This window comes from Oncorhynchus keta, chromosome 32, assembly GCF_023373465.1.
Source record: "Oncorhynchus keta strain PuntledgeMale-10-30-2019 chromosome 32, Oket_V2, whole genome shotgun sequence".
Lineage (NCBI taxonomy): Eukaryota > Metazoa > Chordata > Actinopteri > Salmoniformes > Salmonidae > Oncorhynchus > Oncorhynchus keta.
The window spans coordinates 32,681,260-32,704,368 of record NC_068452.1 but is presented as its reverse complement, the minus strand read 5'-3'; the positions used below and the strand labels follow the sequence as shown (position 1 = coordinate 32,704,368).

The 23,109-nt window shown below is 42.5% G+C and overlaps 2 protein-coding genes and 1 pseudogene across 4 annotated transcripts in view; all 3 read left to right on the top strand.

The window, feature by feature from the left end:
* LOC118383936 (liprin-alpha-3-like) overlaps positions 1-23,109 on the top strand; it is a 115,000-nt gene that overhangs the window by 39,473 nt on the left and 52,418 nt on the right. Inside the window, exon 1 of one of the 2 annotated variants that reach the window (XM_052491437.1) lies at positions 19,363-19,464. The exons of the other annotated variant lie outside the window; for it this stretch is intronic. The gene's annotated coding sequence lies outside the window, so the exon portion shown is untranslated. Of the gene's footprint in view, positions 1-19,362; positions 19,465-23,109 lie in introns of those variants that run through there. 2 annotated transcript variants of the gene reach the window in all.
* LOC118384206 (G1/S-specific cyclin-D2-like) lies at positions 1,890-3,767 on the top strand. The gene is made up of 4 exons (XM_035770528.2): positions 1,890-2,269; positions 2,384-2,599; positions 2,792-3,112; positions 3,372-3,767. Exons 1-4 carry the CDS (start codon positions 2,024-2,026, stop codon positions 3,519-3,521), a joined length of 933 nt encoding a protein of 310 aa, XP_035626421.2. The 5' UTR covers positions 1,890-2,023; the 3' UTR covers positions 3,522-3,767.
* LOC118384723 (nucleobindin-1-like) lies at positions 4,517-14,628 on the top strand (annotated as a pseudogene). The gene is made up of 13 exons (XR_008088805.1): positions 4,517-4,780; positions 5,293-5,413; positions 5,498-5,605; positions 6,632-6,764; positions 6,849-6,952; positions 11,433-11,618; positions 11,731-11,821; positions 11,901-11,959; positions 12,039-12,131; positions 12,393-12,492; positions 12,572-12,745; positions 12,910-13,024; positions 13,145-14,628. The product of XR_008088805.1 is annotated as a nucleobindin-1-like (transcript).

Genomic DNA, 23,109 nt, shown 5'->3' with positions numbered 1-23,109 from the left:
TACTAAAGAAGAATGCCTTTTGCATTCTTCTTGGGGGTTTCTAGCAAATGTGCAGCCATGAATAACACACACACACAGATGACTAATGATTAAGGGTAATAGAGGAATATTTCAGCAATGAAATCTCTTGACTTTGAAGAGATTCAACAAAAGGACTCAGAAATGATGCTTTAACTTTCCACAGTGAATGTTAGTGAGAAACACAAAATACATTCCATCTAAACATTTGCATAAAACAGATACTATTTTAAAGGAAAAAAACTGTATTACAACATATCTATTTGAAGGTCTGATTAGTGATTGATTTAAAGCAGCAATCAGCAGTTGAAACAATAAGTGACTCCCGCCCCTGTTTTGGGAAAAAGCTAAGGGATGGGGCTGTAGAAATGTAACAACTCTCAAATTCAAAGAGAGCTATGTATGCAAGGACTGACCATCCATGATATCAATATGATAGTTTTAACCATGTTTGTTTGCATTTAACATGTATGTTAACAACCATTGGGATAAAACAAGCTAGTATTTTGGGTTCTGATGTGCAGATTTCCCCTTTAATCAAGTAAAAATGCAAGCTAACTTTAATTTATGCTTTTGTCTTATGATATTTTAAGGCTGATTCAAGAGGTGTGTAATTGTTTCATTTTCAGTGCTTCCCAAATGTCTCTGTGAAACATACGCCCTCGTGTGTCCCTTAAACCACCTGTAGTGACTGACTCACTGTGTCAAATAGAATCTGAATTCACTACTCGTAAGTGTGACCCCATTGTGACCGTCAGGGGAGTCCCCGAGGAGCATGCGAGAGTGTGTCTGCTGTCCAGTGAATGTGTGAAGGGTGTGTGTGTGTGTCAGAGAGAGAGGACCCAGCAGAAGGCCAGGGGCTGGTGTCTGACACTGATTTGTAAAGGAGACAATACAGCTCATTGACCTGCCTGCTCTACTGTCTGTTGCTCATACCTCACCCTGTCCTCCCCAGTGGATTCACTGCTCTTTAAACAGGGGGAGCAGATTGCCACAGGCTGGGGAGGGGGGGGTTATGGGGAGTAGAGTGACTGGACACAGGTTGCTTTGACAATGAGATTCCTCAGAGAGTTCTGGGCACTAGAGAGAGAGAGTTTCATGCCAGAAGTTAGACATTTAGAGGCCGGAAATCTTTGTACATATATATTAGTTATTTGCACAATAAGTACTGTATAGCTACAAACAGGACAGGGCAAAAAGATTTACAAAAATAAAAATGCAACCATTCAACAAAGCATAAACCCTCACGTTGCTTTTCCAATTAACCGCAATTATAATCTCTAATTTCTCTATACAGTTTCTATTATTTAATGGGAAAGAATTTGGAACTTTCAGTTTGAGAAGATATATTTCCATCTTTTCTCTTTCCCCTTTAATATTGTCAACAAACAACCTACTCATGTTATCCATTCCCATTGTCAGAGTTTGGAGATGACCTTTTCTCTCCTCCCTTCTCTCCCTTTCTCCCCTTCTCTTTTTCACTGTTGGGGGCAAGCTGTTGCCCTGTCCCTGCGGGCCCCTCCCTCTCTTGTCTGCACCCTCTCTCCTCCCCTCCCTCTCTCTCCTTCTCTATTTTCTCCCTCTCTCCACCTGTTGATGCCATTGTTGTACAGACAGCATTGTTGTCTTTTTATTATTTTATGTCAGTCACTATGTTACCACCCTCTTTCTCTTTCATTCCCTCTTCACCACACCCTCTCTGTCATTTTCTTTCTCCGAGGGGTATAAAACCCAGCCAGAGGAGGTTCGGGCTAAGATTCACACCAGCGCCACACAGGAACACACACATACAGAAGGGCGAGGAAATAAAAGGACATCCAACATAGCAGTGACAAGAAGAGGGTTTAATTGAGTTGGATTAGTTGCAGATTTTCAGCACACATATTGGTCCTACATTCTCTCTCCTTACCCTGACAGAGTAACATTGACTTGTTGTATCCCACTTTCTGGACCGAGAGGAACACAAACCCACCTAGGTAGTTGTGTGTGTGGGCTGAGCTGAGGGATGTCTGTGTCTGTGTCTCTGTGGTGTGAGGAGGAAGTCCGAGGCCAGCAAGGCCAGGGAGCCCAGCAGGGCCAGGCCAGGGGCCATTCACAGCTCCGGGCCCCCTGGGACCCCAGTGTGTCTGGGCAGCGGATCATCCAGAGGCTGCTACAGGTGGAGGAGAGATATCTGCCCTCCGCCCTCTACGTCGCCCTCATTCAGAGAGAGCCGGAGCGCAGAGAGGAGCTCGCCAAGTGGGCTATGGAAGTATGAACTTTCATTCTCTGGATTCCATTTTCATCTCTTTTTTCCCCACATTAATGTCTTTGGTGTACTGTGATGAGGCACTAATTGATTATCACCTGTTGGTCTCTCTACTAGGTATGCTGTGAGCGTGGCTGTGACGAAACAGTGTTTCCCCTGTCTGTCTCTATGTTGGACTGCTTCCTGTCTGCATCCCTGTCTCTCCCTGTTTCACCCTACTGCCTGGCTGCAGCCTGCATCCTCATCGCCTCCAAACTAACAGAGTGTGACACAATCTCTGCTGACTCTCTTTGTGCTGCAGCTGAGTACAGCTTCCTGCCCTCCAACATACGGGTAGGTCACCATTTTGATATAGAGGAGAGACACTTTCAAAACTATGTATGTGACAATATGGGGGACCTTGTGAATGCAAACCATCTCTGTATTATTATATGCATTGTATTCAGTGGGCTATATATACACTAAATGAAAATGTTTTTACACAGAAACACATGTATATTGATGTTCTTGCCCTTTCATCATAAGGAGATGGAACGTGTCATCCTTGCAACTCTTCGATGGGACGTTGCTGTGGTAACCGCTCAGGACTTCATTCCACATTTCCTTCCCCCTGTAGGGGAGAGGAAGGATGGAAAGACAGACACAGAGGAGTTCTTCTCCACACTGCGTCGGCATAGTGACACCCTGGTTGCCATGTGTGTCTGCGACTACCGTTTCCTGGGAGCCCCTCCATCCCTGGTTGCTGCGGCAGCTCTGAACTCTGCCCTCCGGGGTTTGGGCAACAAGGGTCCAGGTCATCTGGGTCATATGAGTGCTACACTGGCAGAACTGTGTCAGACTGACCTGGTGAGTGCCTAGCAGTATCTCTAATATCTCTACAGAAAATATCTCAACATATTGGTTGTATTACAGCCAGGAGCTGCAGTTCAACTCTATTCAGTAGCAATGCTGAATGAAAGACTGATTTAGAGGTGAAAATGGGACTGGAAAGAAAGGACCACAGAACTAAGTGTTTGAGTTACAGATTGGTTGTGATATGGTTAGTGTGACTGGAAGGGTACTGGTTTTAATCTAATCTGTGTTTATCTTTCTTCTTTGATCACAGATGGTGTTGCAGTGTTACAGTGAATTGATAGAAGCTGCCCTCAAACAACGGCTCAGAGGTGGACTCCAAGACAGTGCCATGGAGAAGGATGGAGAAATAGAGGATGAAAGAGCAGGCACTCCTACTGATATGAGAGAGATTGATTTCTAAACACTAAATTGTGTAAGGCAAAGTGCGAATCAATGTGTCCTGCATGTAGCTCATCAGTGAAACTGATATAAACTCTTTATGACCTCAAATGCTGTACAATTTATTATATTTTGAAATTACTTTAATTTAATATTGTTTATTTATTCATTGTGTTTCTTGTGCCATATTTATTTTCATGACTGTGATTCTTTGTCATTATGTTGTTGATAGTATGTCCTTAATCTATTATTTATCCATTTATTTATTATGTGCAATTACATAATATTAATTTATTTCAATTCACCATTGTTTGTGTTTGTGACAAGGTAATTGATGAAATAATATACATAGCTATCTATTTTAATTAAATAAAAACATACCGTTTACCTGTTAGAATTTGATATTTTATTTATTTTCTCTTTATATGTGATGTGTATGATGGACAAACACCCTTATGGAAATAAGACACCCTTTACAATGTAAATGAAATACAATTTCACTATTTATGTATTGCCTTATTTAACTTCAAAACAATAACTGTACTTCGCATATGTTGGTGTTTTTCATAAGATACGGAAGACGTAAAGGAATACGTTTTTCTGTATTGGAACGAGACCAAAGATGATCTATTATATTGACAAGACTGACCATTCTAACAACGGAAACATATGTCATCAATGATGAAAGGCAGGAGAAATCAGGTGAGACCATTTTAGCCAATGAGAGGGTAGATAAGCGTGTGACCAACAGGCAAAACTAAGTTGTTTTTCTCTAAATTGCCGGAATGCCACGTGAATCCACTTATATAAGTACATTTGTAACCGCCTAAACATTACAAAACTTCTATTCGATTTCGACACCCTCCATGCAAAAAAGGGCTTATCTCACGCGGACAGATTTTGGGCGCAGTAAATCCTCTCGCTTCGCCTCTTTCCCCACTGACGAGACCACTGAACTACAGTTTATTAATAAAGAACGGACGGGCTGGGGACGCTGAGGTATAATAATGCCGCGTTCATGTAAAAGTCGGAACTATGAAACTCGAAACTAGCAAACTCGGAAATGTAATTTCCTAGTTCCGAATAGTAGGTGAACGCGTTATAAGAACGGACGGGACCCATACGATCGGTCACACACACAGTCGCTTCTTTTTGACGTAATTTTCGGCTGCCAAGCAAAAATCTTTCTTTTTTTTTCATTTCGGAAAGCATTTAGTGAAGGAAGTAACGTTAGCTGGCTAATACAACGGGCAAGAATTAGCCACCGATTAACAAGTAACGGTAAGCGAGAATCCCCCATGTCACAACGAGTGTACATAATACTACATTTGGCCTGTTGGCGTTGCCATATGTTTTCTAGAGGGTTTCGCACATTTAATATGAATGGGGGATGCAATATGGATGTAAGCCTCTCTCTCTCGTCCGTAGCTAGCTAGCTAGCTAGCTTGCTGTTGTTCAGAGTGCGGTAGTGTCTTTGCTGTTGCGTGTTGTTGCGCTTTCTACTGAAAAGCTATATATTGTCACGCGAAATCAAAGCGTAGACCTTAAATTCAGCCAGGTTTCGCGATAGCCCACAGTGCGTCACTAGCCCACAGTATCTGATGGTCAATCTGCCAGTTCCCATGTAATGTCCATGCAACAGGATACGCCTCCTGTGATGTGCCTCTGTCTGTCAGATGTCAGCCGTCAAACATCATTCCGTTGGTGTTCAGTACCAAATGACAGACAGCTGAATAATGTCTGAATACACAATTGACATAGACAGATCTTATATGTTCATACTTCTCTTGCAGGAGGATGAACCTGGATCCTGGCTGGCTGCTGCTCCTATCCATGTCTCTGGAGGTTTGGTCAGTGCCCCTCGACCGCAATGCAACCCCCCAGGAAGCACAGCCTCCTCAGGAGGAAAATGTGGTACGCCTTTGTTGTCTGTCTGTGTCTGTGTTGTCTGTGTGTGTATCCATGTGTGACGTGTGTGTGGTTGCCTGTCCGTTGCAGGACACGGGCCTATACTATGACCGGTATCTGAGAGAGGTGATTGAGGTGCTGGAGACAGATCCCCACTTCAGAGAGAAACTCCAGACTGCCAACACAGAGGACATCAAGGTCTCTCTCTCTCTCTCTCTCTCTCTCTCAAGTCATCTATAGTAGGGATTGGCACGGGTTATTTGAATATCTGAATGGACGTTAGTATTCGATTACTTAATGGTCTATTTTAACTATGAAAATGCCTGGTCTAAAATTTCATAAAAGTACCTATGTGACCTTGCTACATAGCCTGCAAGGATAGACCATTACATTAAACATTTTAATAACACAACAGTTTTATGACAGTTTTTATGAGTGCGGCCCATAAAAAAAGATGCCCCGGTAGCCTTCACACGTGGAGCATGTTGTTATTATTGGTCAATCAAAGCGATGTTACAGTCGGAGGCTCAATTTGTTGTAAAGGAAGTGGGACATTACTAATTGATGCAAAATAGAATAAAAATTACGGAATTAACTTGGCTAAATGAGAAGGAGTAGACTACAATGATCAACCAACAGGTAGGCTGTTGTTTCATATGAATGGAGTTGTCGTAGACAATTACGAGGAGTGCCTCAATTAGCCTTTCTACTTTAGCTAGCTAGCTGACTAACTTACCTAGCTACTGTAGCCAGCTAGCTTCTTTACAATGATTTGGTTCAGTCAAGACCGGTACTACCAGATGGTATGATAGATAACCTATGGCAGCAACAAGTTTTCTAACTAGCACGAGTCGGTTTGTCTACTTTTTCTCTCTCCCTCTGTGCCACACACACTGGCCCCTGCTCCTCTCTCACACCTCACTTACCCTTCCGCTGAAACGCGTAGGGTACCGTTTTCTTTAAAACATGTACTTCAACAATCCAGATATCTGAAAAAATATAATATTTGAATAGTGAAATAATTTCAAATGCCCATCCCTAATCTATAGTGTACATACTGTATGTGTAAAATTATTTGTCTATACATTCTGTCTGTATTCTGTCTATGTTCTGTTTATTGTGGCAGCATCAAGTCACTGGGTCAAGTTCCTGGTACATGTAAAGTAAATGTCCTGGCGAATAAAGGTGAATCTATGTGTCTGACTGACTGGCCATCTTCTTCAGAATGGTCGTCTCAGTAAGGAGCTGGACCTTGTGGGGCACCATGTTAGAACTCGTCTGGATGAGCTGAAGAGACAGGAGGTGTCTCGCCTCAGGATGCTGCTCAAAGCCAAACTGGACAGCACCAACACACAGAGTGAGGGTTCTTTAAAGGCCTGGAAGACCAAGATTATATATGTTTTCTCAGTCACTTGTTAAAACCCCTCTGTTTATCCCCAAGGTTTACAGATGGACCATGCCTCTCTGTTGAAGCAGTTTGAACACCTGGATCCACACAATCAGAACACCTTTGAGGCCAAAGACCTTGAGCTGCTCATCTCAACGGTAATGCAGTGAGCATAGAGTCCAGGGCCTGTATGTGCATTCATAGAACATCTAAGAGGTGCAGATCTAGGATCAGTTTAGCCTTTTCAAATCAAATTTTATTGGTACAAATACACATTTATTTGTACACACACACATATTTATCAGATGTTATTGCGGGTGTAGAGAAATGCTTAATTCCTAATCCAACAGTGCAGTAGTATCTAACAATACACAACAATACACACAAATCTAAAAGTAAAAGAAGGGAATGAAGAAATATATAAATATTAGGACGAGCAATGTCTGAGTGGCATTGACTAAAATACAGTAGAATAGAATACAGTTATACATATGAGATGAGTAAAGCAGTATGTAAACATTATTAAAGTGACTAGTGTTCCATTATTAAAGTGGCCAGTGATTCCATGTCTATGTATATAGGGCAGCAGCCTCTAAGGTGCAGGGTTGAATAACCGGGTGGTAGCTGGCTAGTGATGGCTATTTAACAGTCTGATGGCCTTGAGATAGAAGTCTCTCAGTCCCAGCTTTGATGCACCTGTACTGACCCCGCCTTCTGGATGATAGCAGGGTGAACAGGCTGTGGCTTGGGTGGTTGATGTCCTTTTTGGCCTTCCTGTGACATCGGGTGCTGTATGTGTCCTGGAGGGCAGGAAGTGTGCCCCCTGTGATGCGTTGTACAGACCGCACCACCCTCTGAAGAGCCCTGCGGTGCGGGGGAGAAGTTGCCATACCAGGGGGTGAAACAGCCCGACAGGATGCTCTCAATTGTCCATCTGTAAAAGTTTGAGTGTCTTAGGGGCCAAGAGTAGTTGTTGCTCCTTCTTCACCACACTGTGTGGATGGATCATTTCAGATTGTCAGTGATGTGTACGCCGAGGAACTTGAGGGTACTATGGTGTTGAAAGCATTCTTCCGTAGGTATTCCTCTTGTCCACATGGGATAGGGCAGTGCGATGGCGATTGCAACATCTGGGGATCTATTGGGGTGGTATGCACATTAAAGTGTGTCTAGGTTGTAAGGTAGAGGTGATATTATCCTTAACTAGCCTCTCAAAGCACTTCATGATGACAGAAGTGAGTGCTATGGGGAAATAGTCATTTAGTTCAGTTACCTTTGCTTTCTTGGGTACAGGAACAATGGTGGACATCTTTAAGGAAGTGGGGTCAGCAGACTGGGATAGGGAGAGATGGAATATGTCTGTAAACACTCCAGACAGCTGGTCTGCACATGCTCTGAGGACGCTTCTAGGGATGCCGTCTGGGCTGGTATTCTTGTGAGGGTTACCACGCTTAAATGTCTTACTCACAGAATGAGAGCCTACAGTCCTTGAAATCAGGCCGTGTTGGTGGCACTGTGTTATCCTCAAAGCGGACAAAGAAGGTGTTTAGTTTGTCCGGGAGCAAGACGTGTGTCTGGTTTTTTCCCTTTGTAATCTGTGATTGTCTGTAGACCCTGCCACATATGTCTCCAGCCATTGAATTGTGACTCCACTTTGTCTCTGTACTGACGTTTTGCCTGTTTGATTTCCTTACGGAGAAAATAACTACACTGTTTGTATTCGACTATATTCCGTCACCTTGCCATGGTTAGTTTTTTCAGTTTTGCTGCCATCTATCCACGGTTTCTGGTTTGGGTAGGTTTTAATCCAGTGGGAATAACATCCTCTATACACTTCCTGTTGAATTCAGTCACCGTGTCTTTGTATACGTCAATGTTATTCTGAGGTTAGCCAGAACATATCCCAGTCCGCTTGATCAAAACAATCTTGAAGCATGGATTCCGATCTGGTCAGACCAGCTTTGACTAGACCTTAGCACGGGTACTTCCTGTTTGAGTTTCTGCCTATAGGAAGGGAGGAGCAAAATGCAGTCGTGATCTTATTTGCCGAAGGGAGGTTGGGGGAGGGCCTTGTAGGCATTTCAAAGAGTTGCAGTGGTCTAGTGTTTTATCAGAGCGAGTACGACAGTCAATGTCTTGATAGAACTTCAGTAGTGTTTTCCTCAGATTTGCTTTGTTAAAATCCCCAGCTACAATAAATGTAGTCTCAGGATATGTGGTTTCCAGTTTGCATAAAGTCCAGTGTAGTTCCTTGAGGGCTGTCGGGTATTGGCTTGAGGGGGAATATAATAATACATGGCTGTCACTGGAACCGGAGAGAATCGGGAGGTAAACCGGGAGGTAAAACGGTCGGGCATTTGAATTTGACGTATTCTAGGTCTGGGTGAACAAAAGGATTTGAGTTCCTGTATGTTATCACAATCACTCCATGAGTAGTTAATCATGAAACATACACCACCGCCCTTCTTCCCTGGGAGTTCTTTATTCCTGTCTGCGCAATGTACTGAGAACCCAGCTGGCTGTATGGACGGGGACAGTATATCCCGAGAGAGCCATGATTCTGTGAATCAGAGTATGTTACAGTCCCTGATGACTCTGGAGGGGGATCCTTGCCCTGAACTCATCTACTTTATTGTCCAGAGACTGAATATTAGCGAGTAATATACTTGGAAGTGGTGGAGGGTGTGCAAGCCTCCTGAGTATTCGGGAAAGTCGTATTCCTGGTCGTTACCGCCGCTCTGATTTCCAAAAGTTATTTCCGGCTATATGTAATAACACAAAACTGCTCTGGGCTAATAATGTAAGAAATAACACAAAAAAACTAAATACGGCAAAGTTGCTTAAGCGCTAGAAGCAGATCTGCCAAGTTTGTCTGTCGGCACCATCTTTTATCATAATTAATGCGATTTTATATTGGGTGCTAATCCTAGATCAGTATTCCTACTCCAGAATGCGTTATGAATACGGGCCCTGATTCTTATCTACTTGTGTCATAACACTGGTGTTGATGTACTTCATTATCCCCCTCGTCCTTGTCCTCTGCCTCCCTGCTAGGCCAACGTACTTCAGTATCCCCCATCCTTGTCCTCTGTCTCCCAGCTAGGCCGATGTATATCAGTTTCCCTTGTCCTCTGTCTCCCTGCTAGGCCAATGTACAGTACCAGTCAAAAGTTTGTACACACTTACTCATTCAAGGTTTTTTCTTTCTTTTTTTTTCTACATTGTGGAATAATAGTGAAGACATCAAAACTATGAAATAGCACATATGGAATCATGTCGTCACCAAAAAACTGTTTAAAAAATCGAAATATTTTAGATTCTTCAAAGTAGCCACCCTTTTCCTTGATGACAGCTTTGTACACTCTTGGCATTCTCTCAACCAGCTTCATGAGGAATGGTTTTCCAACAGTCTTGAAGGAGTTCCCACATATGCTGAGCATTTGTTGGCTGCTTTCCCTTCACTCTATGGTCCAACTCATCCCAAACCATCTCAATTGGGTTGAGGTTGGGTGATTGTGGAGGCCAGGTCATCTGATGCAGCATTCCATCACTCCTTCTTGGTCAAATAGCCCTTACACAGCCTGGAGTTGTGTTTCGGGTCATTGTCCTGTTGAAAAACAAATAATAGTCCCACTAAGTGCAGACCAAATGGGAATGCAGAATGCTGTGGTAGCCATGCTGGTTGTAAGTGTGCCTTGAATTCTAAATAAATCACAGACAGTGTCACCAGCAATGCACCATCACACAACCTCCTCCATGCTTCACAGTGGGAACCACACATGCGGAGATCATCTGTTCACCTATTCTACGTCTCACAAAGACATGGAGGTTGGAACCAAATATCTCAAATTTGGACTCATCAGACCAAAAGGGCAGATTTCCACTGATCTAATGTCCATTGCTCATGTTTCTTGGCCCAAGCAAGTCTCTTCTTTTGGTGTCCTTTAGTAGTGGTTTCTTTGCAGCAATTTGACCATTTATGCCTAATTCACGCAGTCTCCTCTGAACAGTTGATGTTGAGATGTGTCTGTTACTTGAACATTTATTTGGGCAGCAATCTTGAGGTGCAGTTAATGCTAATGAATTTATCCTCTGCAGCAGAGGTAACTCTGGGTCTTCCTTTCCTGTGGCGGTCCTCATGAGAGCCGGTTTCATCATAGTAATAATAATAATAATACTAATAGTACTGATGGTTTTTCCACTGCACTTGAAGAAACGTTCATAGTTCTTGAAATGTTCCAGATTGACTGACCTTCATGTCTTAAGGTAATGATGGACTGTTGTTTTCTCTTTGCTCAAATGCATTAAGAAAGAAAAAGAAATTCCACAAATTAACTTTTAACAAGGCACACCAGTTAATTGAAATGCATTCCAGGTAACTACCTCATGAAGCTGGTTGAGAGAATGCCAAGAGTGTGCAAAGCTGTCATCAAGGGTGGCTACTTTGAAAAATCTCATACATTTTGATTTGTTTATCACTTTGTGGTTACTACATGATTCCATATGTGTTATTTCATAGTTTGTCTTCACTATTATTGTACATTGTAGAAATAAATTAAGGAGTAGGTGTATCCAAAATTTTGATTGGTACTGTACATCAGTATCTCCCTCATCCTTGTCCTCTTGTCTCCCTGCTAGGCCACTAAAGACCTAGAGAACTACGATGCAGAGAGACATGATGAGTTCAAACGCTATGAGATGCTGAAGGAGCACGAGAGACGGGAGTACCTCAAGGGTCTGGACCAGGAGAAGCGAGAGAAGGAGGAGAAGAGGATGGAGGAGCTGAAGGATAAACACCGCAAGCACCCCAAGGTCAACGCTCCGGTGAGAGAGAAAGACGGAGAGAGCGAGTAAGATGGAGGGAATGCTTTTGTATGCGAGACCAGTAGAATGGAATCTCTCTTTCTCTCCCCTCTCTTTTCTATCTCTCCATCAGGGCAGTGTAGCTCAACTGCGTGAGGTATGGGAGGAGACTGATGGACTGGACCCAACAGAGTTTAACCCAAAGACCTTCTTCAAACTGCATGGTCAGTTAAGCTGCACTCTACTATTACATGATGATGACGTTTGTATGTGTTCAAATAATGTTTATTTTCCTCCCTGTAGATGCGAATGGAGATGGTGTTTTAGATGAGCAGGAACTAGAGGCCCTCTTTGCCAAAGAGGTAACGCACATTCCCTCACGTGTGTGTGTGTCCGTGTCCGTGTGGTATAGTAACAGCTCTCTCTGCCCTCTACCACCAGCTGGAGAAGGTCTACGACCCAAAGAATGAGGAGGATGATATGATGGAGATGGAGGAAGAGAGGCTGAGGATGAGGGAGCATGTCATGAAGAACGTTAGTATTGTTTGGATTTCTGTCCTCTGTTTTAATCCTCCATTCCTGTTTTTCCTTGTTTCTGTGTCTTTATCCCTCTCTCCTCTCTCTCTCTCTCTGTTCACCTCTCATCCTTTCACTCTGTCTGTTTAGCTCTCATCCGTTCACTCTCTGTTCACCTCTCATCCGTTCACCTCTCATCCGTTCACTCTCTGGCTGTTCACCTCTCATCCGTTCACTCTTGGTCTGTTATCTATTACTTTTTTGGTTCTGTTTTGACAGGTGGACATCAATCAAGATCGACTCTGTGTCGGTTCACAGCCTGGAAGAGTTCCTTAAATCAACAGACAAGAAAGAGTTCAATAACCCTAAAGAATGGGATGTAAGTGAGTGAGGGACGTTGGGTCATTTTATAGTTTGTGTGTTGAGTGATGTCAGGCTCGTCTTCCCCATCCCTCCAGACTTTAGATGACACCAAGCCGGTGTTTACAGAGGCTGAGCTCCAGCGGTTTGAGGCGGAACTGCGGACCAAGGAGGAGGAGCTCGGTAAGAGGGCGGAGTCTCTTCGTCAGGAGCAGGATCTGCTGAAGGAGAGGGGCAAGGCCCTGGAGGCCCAGAGACGAGAGTACCAACAGGTAGACAACCACCACTTACTCTGCACAGTGGTATGGAGGATAGCCATACTATGAACAGCCAAATACTGCAGAATAAGCCATACTGTCACTATAGCGATTATATCTTCAATGAAATATGAAACTATGAGTAGCCATATGATGAAATGTTTGTCTGATCCTGTCAGGCAGTGCTAGAGATGTCTCAGAGGAAGGAGAAACAGGCAGTGGAGGGGCAGCCTCCTACGGGTCCTAACGGAGAACTACAGTTCCACCAAGAGATGCAGAAACTGGAAGATCAAGGTAAACGGGATAGACAAGATAAAAAGGGCAGAGATGGAGTGAGTTGGGGACATTTTTGCTTTTGTCTCCTCTGAGGGGTTCTTTCAGTAATGGAATGTTCTCTCTGGCACTCTCATTCAGGTGCTAAAGCTCCTGTTGAACAAGAAGTCCAAGAGGCCCAGAATAACCTGCCTGCAGAACCACCACAGAACCTGCCCATACACACCTAATGCAGAACCCTGATACACATAGGGTTGCAATGGGAGGGTATATTACTGGAAACTTTCTAAGTTTACCAGTAAACTACCAGAATTTTTGTAACTTTCAAGGAATATATGTAATTTTATCAGATGACATCTAGTGTCTTTTTTGGTACTTCAGATTATCACAGGTGTTTGTGAGCATGGTTACATGCATACCATAATTGGATTTTGTTTAAAACATTTACATGCTTTGCAAGAAGAACAATTTCCTTAATAATCCTGTTTACGCTGAAATCAGGCTACTGATGAGACTTCAGATAAATTCAGAAAATCAGCCATCTAAAAAAATGTTTGACCACATTGGCCAAACTTTTTGCAAAACCTTTTTGATTCTGAGTTGGGACATATAAAGTTTGTATGTGAAAACAATTTCTAATATGCATACTTTTGTTTTTCCAAATTCACGCATAAGAGGGAGTCTTGCGCTACCTGTGCTGGGCGCAAATCAAATACACAGCTCGAATGCAGTAATTTGAAAGATTGCCTAGAAAACCAGGTGTTTTAATTGGTGTATGCTTACTTAGATTTTGACCTTACGCCGATTCAAGATAAGCAGAGTAAGGTGTTCACGTGACTATTTCCATACCTGGCATAATGCCATAATCAGTTTAATATCAAATTATTAGTGTGCATGTAAACATACTCATGAATTATCTCTGGCCCTCTGTGTGGCCTTATCAGATATAACATCTATACAATAATTAAATGAGATGACAAAGCTGTAAAATATCCTAAATATAAACCATCAACGTAGTGAATGTCATTGATGTTTAATATGAGGGTTTCAGAATAAAATACCCTTTGTTTATTTTACACTTTTTTATTTTACTATGTCAATATGTCTTTGTTGTAAATATTTGGGGATCAAACTGGTGGCAGTTGTGAAAAATACAATAGTTTGTGGAGTGAATTGAAAACAATGCAATTGTTGATTAGATGCTTTTCCAAAATGATTTAGGTTATTTTTCTCTTGAACCATATAGTCTATCCACTAGAAACTCACGGACATTATGGTCACAGATGTAAAAATAATAATACTATATATGAATAACATTTTTTTAGTTCAAGTATAAATCACCAAAGTTACCATAGATGACCTGTTATTTACCAAAATTACAGAGGATTCCAGTAACTTTGGTAAAATAGTGGTAGCTGTGCAACCCTAAATACACACATGCTCTTGCAGGAACACATCTCTTTCACTGACACACATATCCAGATGGGTACAGCAGATGACATCATACAGCACAAGCGCACAACCCCAGTCAGTCAAGCACATCGTATCGTCCCCTGGCACAGTCCCGGTGTTCACCTATCTCTGTGGTTTACATTTGATCTCAATAAATTATTCAACTCACTGGACCTAGCCTTCTAGATTTTTAAATTCTCTGTCTATAGATATTCTGCCCTTATGTTGTCTGTGTGTTGTATACCTAGCTTACTATTTCCACTGTTTTCCCCCAAATGTTAAATTTCTGATTTGTGACCGCTAACCCTTTCCCAGATGAGGTACATTGTTTGAATATTTAATTCCCAATCCCTTCTGCCTTCACACTCCTCTAGTTGACCTTTGACCTCTCCTGCCAATAACTAATGTATCTATTGGTCACTGGGATCTGGCATGCTTCTGTACATTGTTGTTATTCCAGCCTTGTCCCTTCTGTCATCACCCTTCTTATTTTAAATGTATTTGAAACATTCTGTTATAGTAATGAATCCCTTCAGTGTCTGTACTGTGCTCTCTCTTTTCCTCTGCTGTTGTCCAGTGGTATGGTTCTCCGGGGAGTATGTGCTGATCATTGTTCTCTCCCATGGAATGGGTCCCCTGGCACACAGTGCATTCCTACCCTGCATTCCACTCACACCCTGACCCCAGTGACCTCAATGATGACCTCACTGCCCCTTCTTTCTGGGTGGCGATACAGCTGTTAGCTGTCAATCACTCTGCTGCTGGTGATGTCACAGCTCAGGAATGGACATATCTGTGTGTTTAGCAACATCTGCACTCATTTTTCTTCAAAATGTTATTTTTATTCTCAGTCTGGTGGTAGGTGAGACAAGTATGTGACAAAATGAAGGAGAGACAGCTGGATGTAATCTCCAATTATGAGCAACATAAGTTCTATATGTGACCATTTTGAACATCTATATGGTTGGAAAACATGCAGTACCAGAGCAACACAGCAGATGATGGTAGACACTGATCAAACTGAGTGTCCCTCACACAGATTTATGTAACTGTCTTTCCTTTTTTATCTATAAAGGAATCATCTTTCAGCTTTGATATTTACAGCACCTATCTTGGAGTTTGGGGGTTACTTCATGAGTTGGTTATGGAAGTGACCTGTGTTACCTTGTTCTTATGTGTCCAATGTCCATAGCCTGAGGCACATCACCCCTCTGTTCTCATGTTAATTCTCTGGATAGAACAACTGACTGTCTCTGCCTGTGACCTTTGGAACCCCCAATGAACCCCACTGGAACCTGAAGGAATCACCAGATAATAATAGGAAATGATACCATTATGGAATGATCCTAGTATTAGATATAGTGCTGATGCTGCTGACACGTCTATGTCACCACCATCTCCAGATCAGAGACTCACATTTTCAACCTCTCTCTGTCTTGAGTCTGTAATACCAACATGTTTCAAGCAGACCACCATAGTCCCTGTGCCCAAGAAAACTATGATAACCTGCCTAAATGACTACCGACCTGTAGCACGTCTGTAGCCATGAAATGCTTTAAAAGGCTGGTCATGGCTCACATCAACACCATTATCCCAGAAACCCTAGACCCACTCCAATTTGCATACCTCCCCAACAGATCCACAGATGATGCAATCACTATTACGCTCCACACTGCCTTTCCCACATGGGCAAAAGGAACACCTACGTGAGAATACTATTCATTGATTACAGCTCAGCGTTCAACACCATAGTGCCCTCAAAGCTCATCACTAAGCTAAGGACTCTGGGACTAAACACCTTCCTTTGCAACTGGATCCTGGACTTCCTGACGGACTGACCCCAGGTGGTGAGGGTAGGTAACAACACATCTGTCACACTGATCCTCAACACTGGGGCCCCTCAGGGGTCTGTGCTCAGTCCCCTCCTGTACTCCTGTTCACTCATGACTGCATGGCCAGGCACGACTCCAACACCATCATTAAGTTTGCTGATGACACAACAGTGGTAGGCCTGATCACAGACAACGATGAGACAGACTATAGGGAGGAGGTCAGAGACCTGACTGTGGTGCCAGGACAACAACCTCTCCCTCGACGTGATCAAGACAAAGGAGATGATTGTGGATTACAGGAAAAGGAGGACCGAGCACGCCCCCCATTCTCATCGACGGGGCTGTCGTGGAGCAGATTGAGAGCTTCAGGTTCCTTGGCGTTCACATCACCAACAAACTAACATGGTCAAAGCACACCAAGACAGCTGTGAAGAGTGCACGACAAAAGCTATTCCCCCTCAGGAGACTGAAAAGATTTGGCATGGTTCCTCAGATCTTCAAAAGATTTTACAGCTACACCATCGAGAGCATCCTGACGGGTTGCATCACTGCCTGGTATGGCAACTGCTCGGCCTCCGACCGCAAGGCACTACAGAGGGTAGTGTGTACAGACCAGTACATCCCCGAAGCCAAGCTTCTTGCCATCCAGGACCTCTATACCAAGTGATGTCAGGAAGGCCCTAAAAATTGTCAAAGACTCCAGCCACCCTAGTCATAGACTGTTCTCTCTGCTACCGCACGACAAGTGGTACCAGGGCACCGGTACTAGGTCCAAGAGGCTTCAAAACAGCTTCTACCTCCAAGCCATAAGACTCCTGAACATCTAATCAAATGGCTACCCAGACTATTTGCATTGCCCCCTTCTTATACGCTGCTGCTACTCTCTGTTATTATTTATGCATAGTCACTTTAATAAATCTACATAAATGTACATATTAACTCAATTATCTCGACACTGGTGCCCCGCACATTGACTCTGTACCGGTACCCCTTGTATATAGCCTAGCTGCTGTTATTTACTGTGGCTCTTCAATTATTTTTTATTCTTATCGTTTTCTTTTTTTTTAGGTATTTTCTTAAAACTGGTTAAGGGCTTGTAAGTAAGCATTTCACTGTAAAGTCTACACATGTTGTATTTGGTGCATGTTTTTTTTGTGTATTTTTCTGTAATTAGGCCATGGTGCGGTATCCATATTTACCTGCAGAGGGAGACATTGAGTCAGTGCAGAAACAGCACAAATGTGGAAAGATATGGACACAGAGTTCTTTCTGTCATTAGCCTCACTCTCCCATTGAGAGCTTTGTAGAAAAACACCCATACCTTTGGACTGTTTACCAAACCAATATGCCTACAGATCAATACAGTGTAATTCCAGTTCTTCACTTTAATCCTGCAGATGGGCTGTTAGACATTGTGCTGAGCTTTCACTAATAGACCTTATTCAGATAAATGTAGTTTAAAAAGCACATACATTTTCCAATTCACAGTGTGTGGGTGAACTTCTCATCTGGTCTGGTGTCTTCTGAGAGGAGGCATCAGTGTCAGCCAGTCCTCTCCCTACAACAGCAAGGTATAGGACAGAGAGTTGCTGAAACCTGTTATGTCATATGTGTCCTATCCATTGTCACTATCTGCACACTGTGGAATCTCAGAGAGCAAGTCTCTGGAATAATAACAGTATTTGTGATTTGGCATGAGTTGGACGAGGGATTTAAATGTTGAAAATGGGCAGATCAAGTGTCTTTTCAATAAGGCCTTTGGCCAAAGAGTGGTGGATTACGAATGTATCTTAAGGAAAGAAGAGAAAGGGCATCATGGGAGACAGGGACTGAGGATCTGTTTGGCTCTCTATGAGGTCAGACTGCTGCCACCTCTGGTATGACCCTGACCTTAGTCTGACCTGGAAGAAGAGAGGGAGAGAGGGGTGTGCGTGTGCATGTTTTATATGATAAACTATGCAATGGACACACTTTTCTGTCTGACAATTATTGTTCTTGACATCACATCTGTACTTATCTGAAGTGGGGACCCGCAGACTTACTCAGACTATTGACACATTCGTTCTACTCAAGGAAATGTTATTGCCTATTTGAATGCTCTCTGTGCATTACAATGACATCATCCTCTAAGAGAAAATTACGTCATCCCTTCCGGGACCCTTCTTACCGCCCCAACCAATTGAGCTGAAACCAATTTCAATGTTTTTCTATTGGCTCTGCCAGTTCCAGGAAACTCCTTCTCTTGCCTTCGGTTGGTTGAAGTGTAACCGATGCCCTGTGGTGATTGGTGTCAACTGCACATCTGTCTGTGCGTCTGACCATGAGAAGAATACAGAGGTGGAGATGACTAGCGGGTAATTTGGTTTTGACATTTATAGACGATTTGCATTTCTGTAGAAATACGTTCAGAATCCATGATATACACAGTTGAATTTAGAAATATCCTAAAATAACACATTATTTGATCATAAACCATATTTAGGCCTCAACATTTCACGACCAAACTCTGCACAACAAAACATTAAATGGTGAAATATGTTGAAGACAAAAATGAATATTTGTGATATACATAGTTTATTATGGGTGGTCACGGTCAAAATGCCAGTGTGAGCAATAGGTGAGTTTTGAGCTGTGAATGACGCAGTTCTCATAATAGACACCAGAGGGGGAGAATGTTTCACTGTAGCCTACAATATGAGGCTGTAGAAGTTATTAGTCCTTCTCTGATTTCCATACATATTGGGTCTAACATTGAATGTGAGTGTAATTTTAATGTTTGTCAATGAAAAATGAAATCACGACTGTGCCCTCATGAGTGTGTGTGCGCGCGCTCCCATGCATGATCAATTAATTGTATAGCCCCACGTGCGTGAGCGGGCGCGTGAGAGCTGCGAGTTTGTTTCTTTAAGACCCAGCACCTTTTTATCTGAGAGAGGGAGGGATGGATGGAGAGAATGAGGAGAGAGATAAAGACGAGAGAGAGAACGACGGGGTTGTCTATGTTGAGGTGTAACGTCGCTCGCGCCCAGTGCCATCGTTTACATGTGTGAGAAGGGGAGAGGGGAGGGGGTTGCTTGCTGGAAACTGGGTTTTCACGGCGATACGACTTTTAACCGCGAGATGCCCGGATGGGGTAAATGGGAATTATGTATTTTTTTGCTTTCGACGATGACAAGGGTGAGATAAGATTATGAATACAACATTGGTATGTGACATTTAATTAATGTTGTGAGATGGAGTTGTGCATGATCTGCCAGCTGTTTTTGAGGATGGAGAGGGGGCGAGGCGGTGGGGTGTAAACGCCTAACATTGGGTGTAACGGGATGCTTCATTACCTACAATATAATTGGGGCATTTAAGTATAGAATAATGCATAATCTTTCATTTGTGCGTATAGCCTTTATTTCGTTTGCAGAATAATTTGCATAGAGGCCATTGGAAGGAAATCGGACGGAAGAGGCTATAGGCTACATAGCCTAAATACATGACATCTTCTGTTTTATTTTATTCACGTCGCTTTTCTGTTGTGACTGTGGTTTTAATTTATTAGGCCTAACATAGACCCTTCTCGCTAAATATATTTTCAGATTGTATCATACATGACAGTGTGAGACAGAGGTTATTATGAGACAGAGATATATTCCCTTCTACAGACTACTCCCTAGTCCATAATACAATGATGACAATTTAAATTCAAATACGTTATGAGACTGCCCTGCATAAATACATGTCTGTCTGTCTATCTCTGTAGACTATTAAGGGATACATCCGGCTCGTTTATTTTACCCATGATCCCCTACTGAACGAGATGGCCAGGCTAAGGCTACAGCGTAACCCTCCATGACTCTCATTTCCGTGTATAACGCGCATCCATGATTAGCATTATGACTAATCGGCTGTATGGACAGATAAGAGCAGAGACCGATGGATACATAGCTTCAGACAGACGTGTGCAACGGAGTAGGTTGCCGTGGATGCTGGACAGAAGTAATGCAATAGGCTCCAACTATGTATTCTCCTGATAAGTCGTTGTGGTGGAACAGAGATAGGTGTGTGTGTGTTTGATGTCCAATGAATGTGTGAAGTGTGTGTGTGAGAGAGAGATGAGAGAGTCTATGAGGTTGATTAGACATGCAGGATTTTTTTTCATCAAGTCAAATGCTTTCATTGTGCAATACATAGGCTACTGAAGGTGTCTTAATTGTCTGGCCTGCTCTGTAAACAGCTGCTTCCAACTGGCTATGACAGATTTGATTTAGTCATTATCATCTGGTTTTGTGTCTGTACTGGCCAGCCAATCATCTCACCTGGTCCACCCACATCTCAGATAAGGGGTTCTCCACTTCCTCCTCTTCCGGCCTGGATTGTCTTTATGATGTTGGTTACTAACAAACTGTTCTCTAAAACCTGTTGCATTATTAGTAGAGGTCGACCGATTATGATTTTTCAATACCGATACGATTATTGGAGGACACAAAAAGGCCGATACCGATTAATCGGCCATTTTAAAATGTCTTTGTAATAATGACAATTACAACAATACTGAATGAACACTTATTTTAACTTAATATAATACATCAATAAAATCAATTAAGCCTCAAATAAATAATGAAACATGTTCAATTTGGTTTAAATAATGCAAAACAAAGTGTTGGAGAAAAGTAAAAGTGCAATATGTGCCATGTTAGAAAGATAATGTTTAAGTTCCTTGCTCAGAACATGAACATATGAAAAGCTGGTGGTTCCTTTTAACATGAGTCTTCAATTTTCCCAGGTAAGAAGTCTTAGGTTGCAGTTATTATAGGAATTAGGACTATTTCTCTCTATACCATTTGTATTTCATTAACCTTGACTATTGGATGTTCTTATAGGCACTTTAGTATTGCCAGTGTAACAGTATAGCTTCCGTCCCTCTCTCGCTCCTCCCTGGGCTTGAACCAGGAACACAACGACAACAGCCACCCTCGAAGCAGTGTTACCCATGCAGAGCAAGGGGAACAACCATTCCAAGTCTCAGAGCGTGTGATGTTTGAAACACTATTAGCGCGCACCCCGCTAACTGGCTAGCCATTTCACATCGGTTACACCAGCCTAACCACGGGAGTTGATAGGCTTGAAGTCATAAACAGCGCAATGCTTGACGCACAACGAAGAGTTGCTGGCAAAACGCACAAAAAGTGCTGTTTGAATGAATGCTTACAAGCCTGCTGGTGCCTACCATCGCTGTCAGACTGCTCTATCAAATCATATACTTAATTATAACATAATAACACACAGAAATACGAGCCTTAGGTCATTAATATGGTCGAATCCGAAACTATCATCTCAAAAACAAAACATTTTTTTCTTTCAGTGAAATATGGAACCGTTCCGTATTTTATCTAAGGAGAAGCATCCATTAGTCTAAATATTCCTGTTACATTGCACAACCTTCAATGTTATGTCATAATTATGTAAAATTCTGGCAAATTAGTTGGCCCAAACGGTTGCATATTCACTGACTCTGCGTGCAATGAACGTAAGAGAAGTGACACAATTTCACCTGGTTAATATTGCCTGCTAACCTGGATTTCTTTTTAGCTAAATATGCAGGTTTAAAAAATATTCTGTGTATTGATTTTAAGAAAGGCATTGATGTTTATGGTTAGGTACACGTTGGAGCAACGATACGCACCGCAACGATTATATGCAATGCAGGACACGCTAGATAAACAAGTAATATCATCAACCATGTGTAGTTAACTAGTGATTATGATTGATTGATTGATTGTTTTATAAGATAAGTTTAATGCTAGCTAGCAACTTATCTTGGCTTACTGCATTCGCATAACAGGCAGTCTCCTCGTGGAGTGCAATGAGAGGCAGGTGGTTAGAGCGTTGGACTAGTTAACTGTAAATTTGCAAGATTGAATCCCCGAGCTGACAAGATGAAAATCTGTCGTTCTGCCCCTGAACAGGCAGTTAACCCACTGTTCCTAGGCCAGTCATTGAAAATAAGAATGTGTTCTTAACTGACTTGCCTAGTTAAATAAAAGATTAAATCATTTAGATTTTTGATTGTTATGAATTAATCGGCCATTCCGATTAATCTGTCAACCTCTAATTATTAGATCCAAGGATGAGGCTCTTCAACTTGTCAATTACAATTATATAAGTTGATTGAGAGCCTTGAGAGTTTAATGGAAAAACACTAATTTCTCTCTTCCTTTCCCCTGTTTCTCTCTTCCTTTACCCTGTTCTCTCTTCCTTTCCCCTGTTTCTCTCTTCCTTTACCCTGTTTCTCTCTTCCTTTCCCTGTTTCTCTCTTCCTTTACCCTGTTTCTCTCTTCCTTTCCCCTGTTTCTCTCTTCCCTTTACCCTGTTTCTCTCTTCCTTTACCCTGTTTCTCTTTCCTTTCCCCCTGTTTCTCTCTTTCCTTTCCCCTGTTTCTCTTTTCCTTTCCCTTTATGTTTCTTTTCCTTTCCCTTCCTTTCCCCTGTTTCTCTCTTCCTTTCCCTGTTTCTCTTTTCCTTTACCCTGTTTCTCTCTTCCTTTCCCCTGTTTCTCTTTCCTTTCCCCTTTCCCCTTTACCCCCGTTTATCTCTTCCTTTACCCTTTTCTCCTTTCCTTTCCCTGTTTCTCTATTATTGTCCCCTTCCTTTCCCTCCTGTTTCTCTCTTCCTTTCCCCTGTTTCTCTCTTCCTTTCCCCTGTTTCTCTCTTCCTTTCCCCTGTTTCTCTCTTCCTTTGTCCCCTGTTTCTCTCTTCCTTTCCCCTGTTTCTCTCTCTTCCTTTCCCCTGTTTCTCTTTCCTTTCCCCTGTTTCTCTCTTCCTTTCCCTGTTT